The 20,934-nt window shown below is 41.6% G+C and overlaps 1 protein-coding gene across 2 annotated transcripts in view; it reads left to right on the top strand.

Moving 5' to 3' along the window:
- SRGAP1 (SLIT-ROBO Rho GTPase activating protein 1) overlaps positions 1-17,822 on the top strand; it is a 252,847-nt gene extending 235,025 nt beyond the window's left edge. The window contains exons 18-22 of one of the 2 annotated variants that reach the window (XM_045033003.1): positions 786-865; positions 9,610-9,790; positions 10,121-10,255; positions 10,392-10,734; positions 14,559-17,822. In XM_045033003.1, coding sequence (XP_044888938.1) covers positions 786-865; positions 9,610-9,790; positions 10,121-10,255; positions 10,392-10,734; positions 14,559-14,936 — 1,117 coding nt within the window. In that variant the 3' untranslated portion in view covers positions 14,937-17,822. The remainder of the gene's footprint in view (positions 1-785; positions 866-9,609; positions 9,791-10,120; positions 10,256-10,391; positions 10,735-14,558) is intronic. The other variant, XM_045033011.1, reaches the window with a different exon arrangement.
- Positions 17,823-20,934: the final 3,112 nt, after the last annotated feature.

The raw sequence follows: 20,934 nt of genomic DNA on the forward strand, positions 1-20,934 counted from the left end.
GTATTTATGTGCCAGATATGCTAAACATTCATATGCTCCTTCGTGCTTTGGCCACCATTCTAGAGGACATGCTTCCATGCTAATGACGCTCATTTAAAAAAATAATGCATTAATTAGATTTGTGACTCAACTCCTTGGGGAAGAATTGTATGTCCCCTGCTCTGTTTTACCCCCATTTTGCCATAGATTTCATGTTATAGCAGTCTCGGATGATGACTCAGCATGTGTTGTTCGTTTTAAGAACATTTTCACCACAGATTTGACAAAATGCAAAGAAGGTACCAAAATGCAGTTATTTTTTTGTACATAATTCTACATTTCATCTTTCATGATAAAGAGATTGCACTACAGTACTTGTATTAGGTGAATTTAAATACTATTTCTTTTGTTTTTTACAGTGCAAATATTTGTAATAAAAATAATATAAAGTGAGCACTGCTTTGAATTCTGTGTTGCAATTGAAATCAATATATTTTAAAATGTAGAAAACATCAAAAAATATTTAAATAAATGGTATTCTATTATTGTTTAAAAGCGTGATTAATCGTGATTAATTTTTTTAATCATTTGACAGTCTATACATACACACACACACATATATATAAATATAAATAACATTGAAAATAGTGCTATTTGTTTCATAAGAAAATTTAAGTGATATTTGCTATAGAAATAGATTACTCTTGTCAGCTTGGGGGGGGGGAGTTATGCCAAATATAGCATCCATTAAGCACGGCTTCATGTGCTAATTGCCTGTACCTGCTTAATTTTGTGCATTTCTGCAGTGATAGCCCTTATAGTGAACATGGTACACTAGAGGAAGTGGACCAGGATGCCAGTACAGAGCCCCACACCAGTGAAGATGGTACGTTCTTTATGTTACACCTTTAATCCTCTTTTAAATAAATTACATTTACAGGTTTTTCATGCAGGAGATACTCTCTTTTCCTCACTGTCTCTCAATTGAAACTAAATTACTTCTGGGAGGATGCTCTGCTGCTTACAGCTTCATTTTTTAATCTTCAGTTTTTGTTTGTTTTTCACTCTTATGCATCTGTGTTTCGCCAGCTGTTTCCTTGCACCTTTCCTGGCTTGCTCAGTTACAGGAAGGGCAAATGGGAAACTACTTCAGTCAGCACAAATTACGTTCTGATGTAATGTTCCCTTTTTAAGTGGCCTTTTACCTTTTTTGCACAAGATAAACTGATCCAAGCCATGTCTCTGAATATTTTAGCTTAGAGAATTGCATTGATATTTAAAACCACAACTTTCTAGAGGATTTAAGGACCCCCAAAACTATTACACCAAAGCCATTCACTATAATCTTGGCTCATGCTCACCCTTGTTGGACTAGGCATCGTGGCTGGCAGTGAGGGCCCAATGGGATAAGCATCACCTATCAAATCTCCTCTTCTTTCTTTCAGCACATTAAGACTTAGGCCTTGTCTAGATAGAGAAATATAATGGCATAGTCATTCCACTATAGCTATGCCAATATATTTCCCCATATAGGCAAGCCCTTAGTGGCAGATGCCTCTTTCCCTTGTTTAGGTTAGCACAGTGGATAAAGCAGCTTGTGATCACAAGGAGGCAACCGATCAGGGGCCTGGGACCAAACAGGAAAGGGAAGGCAGATAGGGCCTGTAATCTGGTGGGGGAAATAAAAAAGTAGTTGCAGGAGGACCTGTTCAAGGGGGCAAGGTAAGCAGCAGAGTGCAGGAAGGCCTCCTTGGCATTTTCAGGAAGGGGGGAATTACAGCAGAAGAGCTTGTCCGGGGACAAAGTAGGGAAGAGTAAGAGACCAAAATGGTATCATTGATTTTATTTAGGAGATCAGAAATGTCCAAGTGTGGGGTCAAAAATAATAATTTCAAGGATTGGAAAAAGGGTCCTGTTGCCAGCCCCAGACCCACCATTTATTTTGAGCACCAGCCACAACTTGGTAGTATGTGTCTCTGCCCGCCTCCCCTCATATACTAATTTATAAGACAGTTTCTCATGTTGCTAAAAACAGACTATTTCAGGCTCCTATGAAATGCTCAGGATTAAATGGATGACAGATCAGGAGGTGAAACACTTAATGATGGAGGATTCTCGAAGAGAAACTTGATTTTTCTGACATATATACAGAGGTGTAAATGATGGAAATTCAGATTCATAAATGTGCATTTCTGCAAAACTTTTCCCTGCACGTGAGAATGAAACTGAGGGAAAAAACATGCAACAATCAAAAGTTGTTTTAATCCCCTTGTACACAATTGTAAAATATTAAATGGCATCTGAAAAGCATGGACAGGCAAATCTTGACCATGTGAAAGTAGTATGGTACTTCATGTGTGCCTTGATATCAATCCTGGATGCAATGACTGTAGTAAAGTTGTAGCATAGCATTATTGATTGAGACAAAATTGACTGGAGTAACTCTCAGTGGAGCAGAGGTAGCCAAGAAAGGATTAAATTACTTGATCTAGTTTTGTTTATCAGGATGGCCAGCAATTAAATCCTAGCTTTTGCCATTCCTTTGTTTGCTACTTTTTGTGAATTGAATACAGAAAGTGGACAGTCATGTTGTGGATGTGCATTTAAAGGGGTGGGGGGGGAAGATAACACAAAGATTTGAACTTTGTGGTAATGCTTGGGCAAAGATGATGACTGCGTAGTTGGTGTGACTAGATGAATGCATGAAGTGAGAGGCCTCCACTTAATCAGCAAGGTCTAATCAAGTTTTTCCACCAGTAAAAAGGTTTATCTTTAGATAAGCTAATTTTTTATAATGAAGGGTGGGTATTTTCATCGAACTGGTGCTGTTAACTGTCTTTTTGCACACACACATTCGTGTGTTTGTCCCTTGAATAAAAGTGTTTGCAATACCATACACTGTGATTGGTAACAGTTTTACTTCAATCGTCAATCACAAGGCTCAGATAACTGATCTTTTGTGGGGGAACAGGAAAGCTTCCACTAAAGGAAATTTTTGAATTCAGTAGATTTATTGATTACTAGTTTGTCACACCAGGACCCTGATATACATGTGTATGAGAGTAAGGTAATGTTGAACTGAGCTTGCTACTACTAACTGGACATATTGTACTTTTGCATTTCCTCTGTTAGGAGCTGGACAGAGCCTACTCTAAAAATGTAAATCTTTATTATGTTGTAAATCTAGTTAGTTTTATACTGAAGGGATTTTTTTCTCTCAAACCCTCTAGTCCCATAACAATATTGGGCAATTGAAATGTAATCCAAAGGGTATAATTAAAAGCAAGAGGATTTATTTTTCTGTTTTGATTATTTTCACTATAAGAACTACTTGCTGTATAAGGTTAAATTACAAGTAAGTCTCTCTATACCTACAAGAAGTCAGTTTGTATATAATGACGAGGCTGAGCAACTGTGGGGGAAAGTAAAGGTTTATTTAGGAAATTACAAAGCTCAAATAATTTTTTTTAAAAAGGCAAGTATATATAAAAGTGTAGGGATAAAATTAGATTATCCTCTGTCTTTTGAAGGTTTGGGGCATACAATGATGAAGTATAAAAAAAGCTACATCATCCTTAACTGTAAACACATGAGTAGTCACAGTGACTTTATTGGGGCTATTCACATGCTTCTCTGAATCCAGATCATAGTGAAGAGTTCTTTGTAAAGGTAAAAAGCCTTCACTGTAAGAATTTTTATTTACATTGTCTGCTTAAAAAAAGAGCATTCCTGCTAAATAGCATTTTCCCCTAAATCTGAAAACATGAACTTTTGTGCATTTCAAAGAGTTCACCTTGTGCCTCAGACATTCGCCTGAAAAATAACGCTTAGAAACAAGGGTAAGATTCAGGGGATACATCTTTATGCTTAATAAGCAGTTTTTGTGCAATTTTCTTCTGAAATTCTTTAACGTTGAAGATATTTTACTCTAGCTGGATGAATATAAAAGTTGACTAGATCTGTTTCCTAAGGAAATAAGAGAATTTCCTGAGGAAGTCTCAGACACATGGGTAATTCCTGATATAAAACACAAACATGCTAACATTTTTATTGCTGTTCATTGACCACTTATGATGCCTTACATTTATAAATCAAGAAAGTAGTTCTCACACAGATGGGGGTATTAAAGGACAAATAAGGCTGAGAGTTAGTGCTGTTGCGTCCCTGAATGGTCACCATTGCAGATATGACTACTAAAATAATTCATACTATGATCAACTTTTTGCCAAGTTCTGCTGTAACAGTAATTCACAGCCTTGTTTCCCTTTGTTGTTTTCCAGTGAGAGAACTGCCAGACAACTTGAGGATAGATTGTTACTGTAAAGCCACAGCCCTTTGATAAGGTGTAGAAGAGAGCATAGGGATCAGGCTGTCTTTTGCTTAAGACAAGCACAATGCATGTGGGAGAATTGGGGGAGCACAGAGCAGGGGCTGCTCTGATGCACCCAGTGAAAGGTACAGTGGATGTTCTCATTTTGCTGACTCAGCTCCACTTGCCTCACTGGTGTGGGGTGTAGAGTGGCCAGGTGCCTGGTTTTTGACCAGAAAGCCCAGTTGAAAAGGGTACCTGACAGTTTCCTACCTATGTTGGGTGACTGCAGCTCCCAGCCCCCAGGTGAGTTCGTCCCAATCGGAGGGTGGGGGGGGGAAGAGGAGTGAACTGGGGTGGGCCAGGGGCAGGGCCTCCGGGGGAAAGAGACGGGATGGGGGAGGTTCCAGCACTCCTGCTGGGATGTCTGGCTTTGGCACCCTAGCACTGCGGTGGGATGGCATAGCCCCATCCTCATACCACCCCCTTTAGAGGAAGGCTGACGCTGTGGTTGGCTCTTCAAGTGCACGGATAGAAATAGCGACTAGCCTTTGTGTTTCTTACATCTTTCCCCTTACCACCTGCTGGACCTATGCAGAGCTATTTACAGTCTAGCCAGTGATTTTTACATGGTAGGCACCATAATGTGTCAGTGAATGGCAGTAATAATATTAGCAGAATTTGAGGTCCTAAGTACGAAACTGGGAACAGAATCCCTAAAGCTCTTCCCACAGTTCTTCAGCTTGTCCTAATATTTCTCCTTCTCTATCTTTGTCTGAATCACTAGGGATCATAGCTAGTGATATCTCAGATGTCATCATATATTTTTTGCCATAGTTAGCAAATGCCTTGAGGTAAAGGACAGAGCAGTATAATTATATTTCCCTCTGAGCTGTCTTAATTTTACTGTTAGACCCCATGGCTTAGTATCATGCAGAATTTCAGTTACAAATCTATGATTTGTAACTGTTGATTAGCTCTATTCCCTTTCCTTTAGTTGTGAAACGGCTCCCTCCAGTTCTCAATAATAAATCTTTTGGCTTTTTTTTAATGTCCAAATGGAACTGTCAAGGTATTTTTATATTAATTGTCAATGTTCTACTTGTTAACAGGTGAATTAGTATTTGAAAAATAAAATCTCAGAACTGTCTGCTGCAGAAATGTGCTGTTCAAGTAAAGGGCACATTTTTAGTAATGAAATTTCCTATCAGAATAAAAGATCAATTTAGATGAGCTTAATATAAGAGTTTCATTAAGAAAAGCAACAGTGTCAGCTATACACCACATTGTTCTGAAAGTATAGAGTATGTTACATAGGAACACATAAATAGCATGTCTCAGTTCAAACAGCTGTTCCCAGTGCAGCAACTTCCCACAGATGTCTGAGAAAGCACGTCCGTCTATAATGAGGTACAGGAAAAGGAAGAATTCAACATTCCATAGGCCTGACTCTTCATACACTAGGCTTACATAGGTGTGGAGTTACTTCTGATTTACTCTGGTGTGCGGTAAATGAGAAGAATCAACGCCTGTATACTCAAGTCTTTTAATATCAAACAGTCCATTGAACTTTTAATTGTAGTATGGCTCACCCAAAAAGGAATTGCCATATCTGATCATCACAGTGGTCCAATATCCTGCCTCAGAATGCTCAGTACCAGATGCTTCAGAGCATAGGCGCCAACTCCGTGGGTGCTCCGGGGCTGGAGCATCCATGAAGAAAAATTAGTGGGTGCTGAGCACCCACTGGCAGCTCCCCGTGGCCCCGCCCTCCTGCTCCAGCTCACCTCCGCCTCCTCCGCGAGCGCGCCACCACATCCTGCTTCTTACCCTCCCTCCCAGCGCTTGCACCGCAAAACAGCTGTTTCGTGGGGCAGGGAGGGAGGGGGAACATGGCGTGCTGGGGGAAGAGGCAGGGCTGGGGTGGGGATTTGTGGAAGGTATCCAATAGGGGCAGGGAGGGCGGTGGAGTTGGAGTGGGGACTTTGGGAAAGGAGTTGGAATGGTTTTACAAAAGGTAGATCGTGCCAAACCAACCTGATCACATCTCTGGTCCTCTTTGCTTTCTGTTTACATAATTTTTTAGATAGGGTGTCTAGAACTGAACACAATATTCCAGGTGAGAGCATGCTGCTGATTTTATATAGTGCCATTGCAATTTTCACTAATATTTTCTAGCCCATTCTATATACATCTTACCATTTGGTTTGCTCAGTGTGCATTGGTCGTCAAAAAAGCAGAAGTTTTCATTAAGCTAGCCAGTCTTTTTCCTGAATAAATACAGTTAATTTAGAAACTAGCAATATGTATAAGTAATTGAAGTGATTCCTGCCAGTGTGCATTACTTTGCATTTGTAACACTGAATTTCACTTCCATCGCCTCACCTAGTTGTGTGTAGGCCTCTCTGAAATTCTTCAATGTTTGCTGCTCTCTAAACAAGTTGTCATCTGAACTATTGCAAGTTTTTAACCTGATTGACTAAAGAGAGCCAACTACAGGACAGTCCTCTACAGGTTGGGCAAGTTATTTGGAAATAGCTGCAAACTGTAACCTTAATAGGGCACAAGGATTATATTTCCACATTGCAAGATGGAAGTTAATTTTAAAAAGACATTCCAGCACGTAACATTAATGCATAATAAAGGGGCAAGAGTCTTCATTATAAACCAAGTTTTTCAGAGTATTACAATGAAGCAATTTAAATTTGCACCAAGCTAAGACGTGATACGGCAGTCGTCAGCCTAGCTGTTAATTTCTTTCTAAATTTTGATTTAATTGTATAAGGTATTTTTCATTTTGGATGGCTTTATTTTTGAGCTACTCAAAGCAAACAATGTATTATTCGAAAACTGACATTTTGCGGACATTAGTTCTTAAATGCTTTGGTTGGTATTTTGATACTGAGATAAATTTAACCTGACAAATGTGATTTCACAGGCATTAGTTTTTCATAACTTTTAGAACAAACTAGACATTGCCAACATCATACAATAAAATCGTCGCTGTTCCATCAAGGTCCAACTGACAAAGTAGCAGCTTCAAAGACATCAGTTAAGATATTATACTTATTGGCCCCAATTCTGCAAATAGATATGCTAACAAGGGACCCTTGAGGCTGCACAGAGGCCCACTGATGTCAGTGGACTCTGCACAGGTGTTAGTAGAACCATACAGTGATGAGCTGCCAAAATACTAACAACCGGTTCCCTCCTCCTCACCCCATGAGGGGTCATGCCCGCCCCCGGACTCCTGCCCCATCCAACCCCCCCATGTTCCTTGACAGCCCCCCCGGGACCCGTGCCCTATCCACCCGCCTTCCCTGTCCCCTGACTGCCCCTTGCCACCCCATCCAACCCCTTCTCTCATTGCTGATGGCACCCGGGGACCCCCAACCCCATCCAACCACCCCTTCTCTCTGTCCCCTGACTGTCCCTGGAATCCCTACCCCTAACTGCCCCCCACCGCCCCATCCAACCCCTATTCCTTCCTGACTGCCCCCCCAGGACCCTTGGCCCCGTTCAATCCCCCTGTTCTCTGCCCTCTGACTGCCCTGACACTAATCCACCCCCACCCCCCCCAACTCTCCTGCCCTCTATCCAACACCCGCTCCCTGCTCCCTTACCTTACAGTGCTGCCTGGAGATGGGGGCCCAGCTGGGCTGGGACCGGAACCACCCGGCGGAGGTCGGGGCCGGGCAGGAGCCGCGCCGCCCGGCTGAGGTCGGGGCCAGACCCGGCGGCTGGGCAGGAACCGCGCCGCCCGGCCGAGGTCGGGGCCGGCCCCGGCGGCTGGGCAGGAAGCACACCGCCCGGCCGAGGTCGGGGCCGGCCCCGGCGGCCGGGCAGGAACCGCGCCGCCCGACCCCAGAGTCCCGGCGCACCGCCTCCTGCCCTCCTCCCGCTGGCACCCCCGGCCCCAGCTCACCTGGTGGAAGCCGCTGCTTCCTTCTCAGCCCTCCCAGGCTTCCCGCGCGAACAGCTGATTCGCGGGAAGCTGGGGGGGGGGAGGAGAAGCCGGAGGAGCTTCAGAAGAGGAGGCGGAGTGAGGTGAGCTGGGGCTGGGGGAAGGGTAGACAGCTGCTAGAGCTTTAGTTAAATTTAAAAGCCCTTTTGGAACTAGTAGTCCCTCCAGGAACAACCGGTTCTAAACGGGCTTCTAAATTTAACAACCAGTTCGCGCGAACCGGCTGCAGCTCACCACTGGAACCATATCTACTTATAGGATAGGGGCCATTGTCACTATGAACTTTGATATATCAGGAAGTTTTGACGGGAGGGAGGTTTTAATTCTAATTTTCATCCTTAAAATGATCTCTATGAAGATAAGGTTTTTAAATCTGTTCTTGTGGAGGGAGAAGCTTTACCACACACACTCACTCACTCTTTCTGCAGGGGCCAGTCAAAACTGCTGTAACCTATGCCTGGCTGCTCATAGAATCCATCCCAGCAGCCAGTGATCACTGGGAGCAGAGGGACACCTACACTTTGTCCTCTTTCTCCTAGCTATGGCCCCATACACTGGGGTGTAACAGAACTATCCTAGCAACTCTATGCCATACAATGATTCCTCATACTCAGATGTACTCCTAAAGGAGTTGGATCTGTCAAGGGTTTGGTGGCTTTGCACAAACTGGAGCTTCAAAAGAAACCAGAGAAGGCCCAAGAACAGGTCCCTGTATTTTGTAAAATATGAGGTTTACACTGGATGTGCACTCTTAGCACAGAAGTGACAGAAATTCTAGTAGAGTTCTAAAGCTATTAAATTTACTCATCAGACAGCTCATGCCGAAAGCCCTGAAAATCTGCGGCTATCCACGGACCATGTTTGCGGATCAGATGGGAATACAAATTTTGTATCTGCACAGGGCTCTACTCATGCCTAGTCTTGCTGAGGAAATCCCTATCTATTGATTCCTTTTTCACTGCTGATTGTTGTAGCACATCTCTTTGGCTTGTTCACCTGATTTATCAGGCTCCCTCAGGTTTGGTTTGGTTTGGTTTTTTTATTGCCTGCAACTATTCCCCACGCACCACATAGCTTTTTATATTAGGAGACAAGAGCTCCGCCCACTTTCAGATGTTGAGCACTGAATGTATTGTGTGCTCTCTCTCATATTCTCTGTCTAGAGATCTTAAAAGCAGCCCAGTTGCTTTATACTTGGGGCACACAGACATGGCCACTGCCTGAAGTATGTCTTGGTTCAATATCTGACTTGTGTAAGGTTTGTTTGGATATGAATGCTGAGGCGTTACATTTTACAAAACTGAAATAAACAGATAAGTCTATTCTTATTGTCTGAGATCTTACTTTTTTCCCCTAGAAGGTGAGCCTATCGAAGCTATAGCCAAGTTTGACTACATTGGAAGATCTGCACGAGAACTCTCCTTCAAAAAAGGAGCCTCCCTGCTTTTATATCATCGAGCATCTGAAGACTGGTGGGAAGGAAGGCATAATGGAATTGATGGCCTAGTACCTCACCAATATATAGTGGTGCAGGATATGTAAGCATGTCTAGTTATATAATATACTTGAGTGATTGCTCCTTGTTGGGAAGAAGCTTTTTGAACTAGCTAGTGGGGTATCTCCCAAATGTGAAAGTGCTTTGAAGGCTCATAAACACCTGGGAGATTTTGCCTCCAAACTGGGCAAGAGGTGACGTGAGTGAAGTCAATAAATAAATAGGTCATCAGTGAGAGTACAGCAGCTAGAGATGCAATTATATGTCTAGTTTTAATTCTATAAGAGGACAAAAACAGAAGAGCCGTGATGCCTGCTGTCCTACATACCTCACTTCCTAGAAAATGACTTCTCAATCTATATCTTCCTTTCAGGGATGATACTTTCTCAGATACACTGAGCCAAAAAGCAGACAGTGAAGCCAGCAGTGGGCCAATAACTGAGGACAAGTCCTCATCCAAGGATATGAACTCCCCAACTGATCGTCATCCTGACATATATTTAGGAAGGTAAGGTTAACATAGCAACATTTCTGCATTGCTTTGCAGCCGTTAGATTGCTTCTGGGCTCATGCAGTGGCAGGATTTCTTCACACAAACCTTGTTAAAAATGCTAACTTATCCTATGATTTCTACATTTGTGTAGGCAAAGAAAGAGATCAGAACCACCTCCTTTAAGACGCCCAGGCAGGATCAATGATGGCCATTGCCCAGTACATCCACCACACACACTCACCAATTCATCAGTGGAGCTAGGTTCCCCCAACATGGCAAGTCATTGCAGTCCTCGAGCCCTTCTTCACAATCGCAACCTCAACGCAGACAGCCCTGAAAGACGACGTAGACCTGGGCATGGCAGCCTTACCAACATTAGTAGGCATGATTCACTAAAGAAGACTGATAGTCCTCCAATTAGAAGATCTACATCATCTGGTCAATACCCAGGTTTCAATGACCATAAACCACTGGACCCAGAGTCAATAGCTCAGGTTGGTCTCTTTTCTTTGCCTTGGTGAGGAGCATGGTCAAATAGATGTAAATGAACCTTTGACTTTCACAACACAGAGAGTTTATTTTTTTTATTGAAAATCTGGATTGGAAAAGTATCCCACTTAACTTTTTGCCATGAGAGCCTAGGACAGAGATGTGTTAAAGAATCATGGGAGAAAGGAGGGCCAATAGGAATAAAAGTTGCAACAGCATTACAGTGAAATAATTTTCAGTTGTACTGAAATGAAACTCTGTGCCACTCAGAACATAGGGATAATGTACAGTTACTGTTTCTCAGTTATGTAAACCCGTGTGCTCTGATGGAAGTGGGTTTAGCTTTCATAATTACTGTATGATTATTTCTGAATCTTACAGTATGCAAATCTGTGCTTCAGTTGGCTACTAATGTCCTCAGTCACTTGAAAACATAGGAATTTGCATTTCAGAGTCTGTTTTCTTAACATAGTTTTTGTATAAATGTAGAGCTTTTTAACTCTTGTAGTTGTGCCTATGGAACATGCTAGGTAAAAGTGCAAATAAATCTGAATAAATAGACTGTGCCATCCATGTATATGTAGGAGAGGTGGCTAGTCTTTTCTCAGCAGCATAGAGGTGAGAGGGATAGAATAGCTGAGACAGATAGCACCAAGAAGCAAGTTATTAATTCTGTGCTGCTGAAGTGTGCTAACTCAGTAATAGCCATATCTAGGGCTAATAAATACTTCTGTCCTACTCAAAGCTCATTTAGTTTAAAATATGGTCATTATGTAAACATTCAACACCCTCAAATTACCATCTGATTACAAAAGCATTTAAAATAATCCTGCACTGACATTTCAAAATGTCATGCAACTTTTGCTTCTAAAGTCTCTGCTGCTTATGAAGTGGGAAGAGAGAGTCTCAGTTGTTGTGAATGACTCAGACATCAATTTTCATTGCTCTTATTTCAACAATTTCTAACCTTTTAAATACTAGGTTAAGCTCTGTTACTTATTTACTGTCCAGGAGCTATGCACAGCCCTATTTGGCTTTAATTAAATTTGTACACACCTAGACCAAATATTATTTGACAGAGACAGAACTTGAACTTTGACTAAATCATGTAAATGCTGCTGTGAACAAGCATGAAACACCTGATAGTTTTCTTATTTAACCCACTTGTGCCTCACCAACACTGAAAAATTAACCACAAAACCAATCTTGGCATGTCCTTTTAGCAGATGTACTTTAAGAATAAATCTAAATGTGCAAAACAAACATATGGAAATATGCTCATAAATGATCTCACTAAACCGTATCTTGAATGACAACTTCTAACCATGTCTGATATTCTTCTTTGTCTTCCTTAAAATTTAAACTACAAATATGAGGACATTGGGGGGCACATCATCATTTATACATTAAAAAAAATCTATTGAATGAACAAGTCATAACAGATATGTAGGGCCCTTTGTTTAGAGTTTTTATTTTAATTTTTCCTGGAAATTTATTGGTGTTTATTACCACAACAAAAACCGGTGAAAACCAGTGCAAAAACTATTACTTTTTCAAAGTAAATATAGGTGTTTGTTTTGGTGGACAGAAAGACAGAGGAAAAAAGTATTCAGTAGATTAATGCTTTGAATTCTGTTATTCAATGTGGTTTGCTGCAGAACTCAAAACATAATGCCATCTGTGAGTTTAAGAAAACAATATAGCTCTAATCCTCAAATAAAACTTTTCATTTGAATAAACAGTTTACTGTTGTAGACTTAGAACTATTTACATTTAATAATTGGGCCTCACAATTTGCCGTGCATACACTCAACTTCATCCTTTTTGTATTTTTAAAACTTTTGAATACTTCCTTGTGCACGGAAACATATTCTGATACAGATTTTCATTTTCTTCCCATTTTAGTGTCAGATCTTTAACCATTATCTGCTCACAGCTTGAAATGTGTATGTGGTGGGCGTGAAATTCATCAGTAGGTTCAGATGTGCACACACTTCAGAGCTTGCATATGTGTCTGTTTGTCTACTGTGTCTATCTTCTAGACTAATACATAGTCTTACTTCAACAGGCAACTTCGCATATACACAGAGACTAATGTATTGAGACACATATCTCATGTATTGTATTTGCCTACTAAAACAAGTTTATAAATTTGAATGATACAAAAGTAGGGTGAAAATCAGAAAAAAAAATACTTTTTGTAAATCAGTTTAAACTGAAAACGAAGGGGCTTACATATATGGCAGTTTCCTGCAATAGCCTCAAAAGAACTGATTAGTATTATTGTGGGCTGGGATTGTATGTAACCTCTCTGGGGGGAGATGTGATAGATATTGCAACTCCATGCAGTATCTTAAGGGTCCATTGTTTTAAATTAATGGTTTGACTGTTTTCTACGCCATCAGGGAGGGCTACTGCAGCTCCTCCAGGAACTAAAACCAGGGGATGATGATTAAGGCAAATCAGCCAGGTTATAAGCCCCGCAGAGAAGTGCCAGCTCCTTGGGAGGCTCATATATATACTTCAAACTAGATTCTCCAGAGACTAATGACAAAGGATGGACTTTTGGATAAATAGCCTGAGTTTAAACTGACACAGGGCCTGATCCAGCAATTGACAGGACCTTCTGTCCAAGATGGGGCCCCAATCCTACTGGGGCCTCTGCTAAGCTGTTTGCCTGCTTATGTGAACTTTTATGCTTTTTTTGTAATGCTTTTACCTTAAGAATAAATGTGCTTGCTTAGACATTGCTGTGTGATAGCTTAGAACTGCTGGCAATTACACTGGTCACAGCCCTTAGAGAGAAATCAAAGTGCAGGTGCTGGCCTTTTCAGACAGTCTGGCTTCCTGGGGATATCACAGCGTAGGCAGGGAACTGTGCAACCTTAAAGATCCACCAGTCAGGAGGGAGCAAGATACGGGTCCCCACCCAAACGAGGTGATGGCTGGGAACCAGAAGCATAGAATGGGTACCCTTGAAGGGCAATACAGGTGCAGTTGCCCTGAAATTGTGATATAAGCAAGCAGAGCTCACTGCCACAAAAGTTTTTAAAAGCTGGAAAGGTGGCCATTATCTTTCAAGATGTCCCTAATTCTTAATACTAACCACCAGCTGCTCTCTCCACCTAACTGAAAGTTATCAAAAGCACAGCTATTTTACCATTTGTCTTGAATTACATCTTTATTTTAAAAAAGAGTTATATAGGCCAGGATTTTCAAAGCCAAATTGGATGTCCAAGTCAGTTTTCCAACTTCAGTTTTACTTTCATTAAAAAAAAATCCCTGTGCTAGTGTATTGTTACTGAATATTTCAGAATAAGATGAGGAGTATAGCACATAAGCTCTTAGGCATTGCATTTATTTAAATATTGTTGCAAATCAATCATCAAATATTTGTTCTCTTAATAGTAATTTAACAGCAAGCAGCAGAGTATGTTTTTAATGGCCTAACTGAATTTTGACCCTCTACCATTAAGTTAATTTATGTTCAACCCAAGCTGCCATCTTGTTCAGGAAAGCCACTTTTAAATGAGGTTGATGTAAATACATGCAGTGTTGGTGTAGCCGTGTTGGTCCCAGGATAATAGAGAAACAAGGTGGGTGAGGTAATATCTTTTACTGGACCAACTTCTCTTGTGAGAGAGAAGATTTTGAGCCGCCTTCTTCAGCTCTGGGCTGTAAATGGGCTTAATACTGCTTCATAATATTTGTTAGAAATGACTGGATGGTTTATAACTGAAGTCATGCATTTCTCAAACTTCTCCCTCGGCAACTACCCTTTGCATTCAGTGTTTAATGACCTGCTGCTCTGTCTCTCTGCTCTGACCAGGATATTGAAGAGACAATGAACACCGCTCTGAATGAACTCCGTGAGTTGGAACGTCAGAGCTCTGCGAAACACGCCCCTGACGTGGTGCTGGATACATTGGAACAAATGAAAAACTCACCCAGCCTGGCCACCTCCACAGAATCACTAAGCCCTCTCCATAGTGTAGTGCTAAGGAGCACTGAGCCTCAGATTCGACGTAGCACTAGTTCTTCCAGTGATACCATGAGTACTTTCAAGCCCATGGTGGCCCCCAGAATGGGAGTGCAGCCAAAACCTCCAGCTCTGAGGCCAAAACCCATTGTTCTTCCAAAAACAAATCCTACCATAGGACCTTCCCCTCCTTCCCAAGGTTCAACAGACAAATCTTGCACAATGTAAAAGGCTAAGCAACCCAGGAGGTGGAGTGCGTTACAGAAAGGAACGGATTAGCGATAGAAGTCAGGGTTCCATAACACTATTAGTTCATGTTTATAACTGGAGATGTTCTGTTTTTCAATGTTTTTGAATGTAATGTCTGAACTAGTATCATTAACATGGGCATTTGTATTTTGTATAGTTTCAATTTTTAGAAAAAAACTGGACTATTGTGTGTCATTTTAAAACAGACTTGAAAACTTGATGCTGCACCATTTGTAATAAAAGGAACAGATCAGAAATGGCTTCCCACTTTGTACAATATTTCATAGTCTTACTGTAGTTTACTTAATAAGGGATCCTATACAAAGGTAACTTGAAGGAATTTGTAAGTGGATATGGAACCCTTGACCACTAGATCACTGGTTCAAATCCCAATCTGGTTAGTAAAAGCTAAAAGTTAGCATCTGAGGGATTAGTCAATGGCCTGTGTGAAGTGTATATGTAATCTCAGTCCATATAAATTAAAATAACACTTCCACAGTTGGCACTAAGTATTTAGCATATTTTTGGTAATCTTATCAAAGGCCAAGTGCTGAGTAAGTATGGAGACTGAATTACCCTCTTTCTGACCTCACTCCAGGTCAGTGTTAAAGTATATTGCCTGGATGGTATGAAGTTTCTAATACTGCCACTTGTGCTGTACTTTTCTTTGAAGCTAAAACTTCAGTCCCCAGGACTGTCAGACACTTTTCACAAGCACTAAATTCACTTACAGTTTACAATTCAGTGAACCAAGTAACTGCAGCTATACAGGTCTGGGGATCTTTCTGTAGTGTAATAAAAGATTGAAAGTATCAGTCGAACAATAATTCAATAAAACATTCCTTGGACCTTATTGCTCAGTATCTTCTTCAAACAATTGGAGCTGTGATAACCACAGTTTCAAGCTGCTGTATCCTCACTAGTTATCCTTCACAGTGCAAACACTGTGCATGGTTTCTCTATGATGCTTACTAAACTATTCTGCTCCTGAGTTCTTGGATAACTTCTCTCAATTACACAGGAGGTTGTTAGAACCACAGAAATCTCATTTGCTACTCTCTAGACTAAACCTAAATAAAATTTGCCAGAACCAATTTAAAAAAAAAAAAAGTCTATACCTTTCTCGGGTCTGGATGTGAGTGAAGATTTTATCAACTTTGCTTAGTGCTCCATTATTAAATTTTCTGTTACATGTGAATTAGTTGGACAGCTGTTTTGCACATTAACATTAAGCCATTTCTGTAATTATTTTTCAATATTACTTGTCCAATCTATAGGATCATTTATAGCAGGTTTTTAATTTATGCAGCCATGCAAACTATTTATAAAGAATACCCCATTGGCTGTTACCTAAAATACCATGGCCAAGAAACAATATCAGCTGATGGTTATCTATAAGAATAAAACTGGCTTCAAATAAGAGTTGTCTTTCCTCATAGCATTTGTTACATTAGGATCTTACCATTCTTCCTATGGAATGTTTTAAGTTGTACCACTCAATATATGGAAACATAACTGGGGAGAGGGAAGAGTTATGTCTTGTAACAAAGATTTGATTAGTGTATTATAGTCTATATAAAGTCATAGAAGCCATGTCCTGTTGTCATTTGGGAATTTATTTATTTCCACTGTGGTGTACTAGTTGTAATCACTTGATAAGGAACTCCAAGCCCTGGACATGACAAATATCCCATAAACTGCATTTGAGAGCAATGCTGTCAGGGCCATTCATATTGTTGCTGATATTTGCAGCCCAAGGATGGGTCCAAAAAAAATCCAAGGAATCTATAAATATGTCTGTTTGGGGGCTACCACATATATAAACTCTTAGCTAGCACAGTGGACTCTGGAGGTGTCAGTCAGTTTAATCCACTGAGGCTACCACTGTATAAACAAGGTAACAACTTGTCAAATTTATGTTTAATCTTGTAGCTCTTGACTGTACCCTGCCACCTATAGTCCTAAACTCCAGAGCAAGTTTCTGACTGAAGCTAGTCCCCATTAAAGGTTGGCTTTAGTCTATTGGTATGTTCACCTGTCCAGGACCAGAAATTATTTTCAAGTAGTTCCCAAACTTATTAGGATCAATGGAACAAACTGGAATTCCAGCTCTAATTTCCATAACGTTTTTAGTTTAGTAATTTGTTCAATACCAGTGTGGCATAATTGAGATGAGTATCTGTATCTTTAAATTATATAGGGATTTTTGTATGTTTAAATAACACTACTGGACTCCATAATGCTTATTATTAGAAATTGTGTAGCAAAAGAAAATAGTAGAAACAGTGCATTTAGTGAATGCATCCACTTAGAGCATTCACACAAGTTAAATGTGTAGTTTGATGGTTATTATAGATCCTTAACGTATAGTAAGTGGATATGTAACAGGAAAGACTGACAACTACAAACGTACTAAGGGGTAACTCCTGCACACCTAATCAAATCAGTATTGTCCTTTACTGTCAGTTTGATCAATTGCAGTACTGGTAGCTTCCTGCTTGTTGACTGTTACCTAATTGTGTCAATGTACATCTGTAGTATGTACATGTGAAAGTGCCTTTAACATTTTAGAGGAGCTTTAGCCTTGCTCTTGTACTGTTGCATTTCCATTGCGTTCACTCTTGCTTATATACTGTTGCATTTTCATTGCATTCATCCCTGCTCTTGTACAGCCACATCCCCTCCATCTTCAAAAAACACAAATTAAAAATACACAGTTATGGAAGAAAAATGTACTGTTAATCTGTTGTGACAATGCACTTTTATGTATAGTACTGTACATTTTGGCATGTACCATCACAGGCTTCAGTATACATTCAGGTTTGTTCCCCATAGTGTATCTTTATAATAAAGAAGATAGTTCTGTCTGCATTTGTGTAGTCTAATGGTGTGCAATCCTCAGTACAGTTTTATATGTGTATCCCCAAATGACCTTTTCCTTCTTGGTAATGTGAAATCAAGAGGCTTGAGAGGTCCCCCCCACACACCATTTCCCACTAGTTTTATCAACCCCATTAGTCTTCCCAATTTCCATTTTGCCCCTCTTCCCCCAAGTGGCCTTTCCAGATGAAATCTTACTGTGAGGCTAGGTGACCAGATCAGAGGCACCTGCATGGGCCTTCACAAAGCCCTATCTTAGCTTCATAAACATCCCCCGACTTTTTACCCTTCCCTAAAACTTACTGCTTTGGCTCTCCTTTGGATGGGGCTTCATGCCAGCTGCCAACACCAAGCCTTATTCTAAGGTCAGCTGTCTGGAAGCTACAATACTTGTTCTCCTTCACTAAGAGGCTGAAAACCTCAAACTGGAATAGAAGTGGCTATTAGGGGCGAGATGGAGCTCAATCTGGGTTACCCCCGAGCAAGCGTTGTCAGTTGTGCCAGAGGCCATATGTTCATTTTGTAATTGGCTTAAGCAGAAACCGCTGAAATATCGCATCTCTTATTTGGAAGCTGTGGTTACACTCCAATTAGTTTACAAGAAACACAGTCAATATTTTATCCATAAACCACGCACACAGTTGGCTTTAGATTTTTCTGTCAGAGTATCTCTATCGGTCAGAGGGCTCATACTTAAATAAACCTTCCTGAGGAATGGCCTATTTTTAATTTGGGAGATGTTACCCTGCCAAGCACTTTCTGACCTACTTTATCTTCCTAGCTCTTCCAGGGCTTTGTGGAAGCGTGAACACACAGAGCACCCAAGCCAAAATCCTGCTTAAAAATAAGTCAGCAGCAATCAAAAGGCCCAGAAGTGTCTTTTCCCTGGCTGTAGCACTCAAGAGCTGTAATATGGCAGGGGAGAATCACTTAACAGGCTACAGCAACAGGTAGCACTCCCAGGAGTTCTCTTCCCATCTTCCAATGTTCAGAGGATGCCAGTCAACAGGAATTAAGCATCTGTGGCTGATGCTTTATGCAGTAGTAGGCTTACCCATCAGCCCATGTTGCGAGCCTTTGCATTCCACTGACCAGTACCTACCTTATGTATTTCTACTCGTCCCTTACTACACAAAAGTAAAGATTCAACCAGGCAGAGCAATGTCATACTTTACTCAAGGCCTGTGTACGCCACAGCAAGCATGACCTAAATTCTGTAGCAAAACCCCATGCTACAGGGACTGGGGATTGTGCAGCAGTTTCAGATCAATTTTATGTTGACATTTTTTATTAAAATCACTAATGCAATCACTATAATATCCCCATATTATTTAACTTCATAACCAATTCAATGTTGTACCCTTCATTTTTAATTTTCAATATGCTGCAGAATTTCATATTGAAAATGCTTAACTATTCTAGAAGTTGCCAGGGAGCAGGGAAGAGGGAGATGGGAGCTTTTGACAGGTGAGTAGGGGCCCATTGGAGCTTCTGGCAGTTGGGAAAGTGAGGGGTGCTGTTTGGTTTGCTGGGGTAGGCATGTTATTAGAACAGTAAAATGATCTGCCATGAACTAGTTAATGTTGACACTGAAAATTACATCATTAGGGCAGTTCACACCACTGAAAACTAGTGTTTCAAGCTGCCTGCCCATTCAAGTGGCCAGTGCTGCCTCATTTTCACTCCGTTCATGTTTGAAGGGGGTGGGGGGGGCGGTGTTTGGCTCCATAAGCATGAGAAACTTATTTTAGTTAAAAGCCTGGATGCTGGAGCACAATTCTGCAGCAAAGGACAGATTGCTGCTGCAGTGGAAACATAGACTCGATAAAGCTCTAATTCTAGGGATAGCTCCTGTATGGCCAACAGGCACCCAGGTCAGTGACTGCTCCACTGTCTGAATGCAAAAAGAGAGAAAGTGCTATCATAACACAGCAAGTCTGGAGGGGACAGATGGTGGTTTATATGGTGTGAAGGTCTCAGGAAGGGGATTTAAAACTGTCCTGGCAACCTGGATTATCTGATTAACTACACTAACACCCCTAAGAGGTAGAGGTACTGTGCCCATTTTACAGGCAAGAGAGCTGAGGCACAGAGTCAGGAACTTTCCTAACATCATCTAGCAAGTCAAGGGCAGTTGGTAAAGGAAACCAAGACTACACCCTCACAGGAGTCTGTTCTTGCACTCAGAAACCTGCATCTTTCTTCTAGAAAGGTTCACACTAAAGTCTACAGCATGTCACAGAGATGAGCCTGTCCAGCACGATTCAAGACTCGCTTTACTAAAGCCAGCTGACAAGTACCTAATGGGGTCCCACAGCATCTGCTTGTGCCAGGGCACTGAGCACAGCATGCCCCTCCCCCAGATCCTCCACCCTGGCCTCGTGTCCAATCCCCGGAGCCCTCTCCAACCCCCCACCCCAACCAGCCTCTTTCCCTCTCCAATGTGTCTCCAGGCACCTGCTTCTGCCACATAGCAGCCCTGGGGAGATAGGGGGAGGCTGGGATCTGGAATCTCCTTGATCACTCCCGTTACCCAGAGCTTCCTTCCTGCGGCTCTGCTATCCCAGCCCCCAAAGGGGCATCGCACCACTAGCTGGATCATTGTTCAATAGCTTCACCTCCTGGCTCCAAGCTCAAAAGTACTCACTCTTGCACCCTGCTTTGCTGCCCAGACCCCAGCCCCTACCCATTCCTCTCTCTGCTACTTGGCTCACTTGGGGACAGGGAGGAATGTTTGTGGGGGAGGGAGAGTGGCAACAACAGGCGGCTCAGGCCAGCCCTGTACATCCTGTTTTCAGTTTAGGGAAATAAGGCCACGCTGCTCTCCAAGCAGGGAGCTGGCGGGCAATCGGGGGGTAGAGAAGGGGAGCTGGACCTTAACTGGACCTTGACAAAAAATAATTGACTACCCCTGTTCTAGTGCAAAGGATCAAATACCATCAGTTGCTCTACGGTACCCAAGAGTGACAGGAAGGCCTAGTTTTAAAAAGCCCATACACCAAAACCCAAAACACTGCTCACCTTACTCATGTGCTTAGTCCCATGTGATTCAATAGGGCTATGTGCAGGAGCAAGGCAAGCAGAATTTGGCTGTAAA

Source organism: Mauremys mutica, chromosome 1, assembly GCF_020497125.1.
Source record: "Mauremys mutica isolate MM-2020 ecotype Southern chromosome 1, ASM2049712v1, whole genome shotgun sequence".
In the NCBI taxonomy this organism is placed as follows: Eukaryota; Metazoa; Chordata; order Testudines; family Geoemydidae; genus Mauremys; species Mauremys mutica.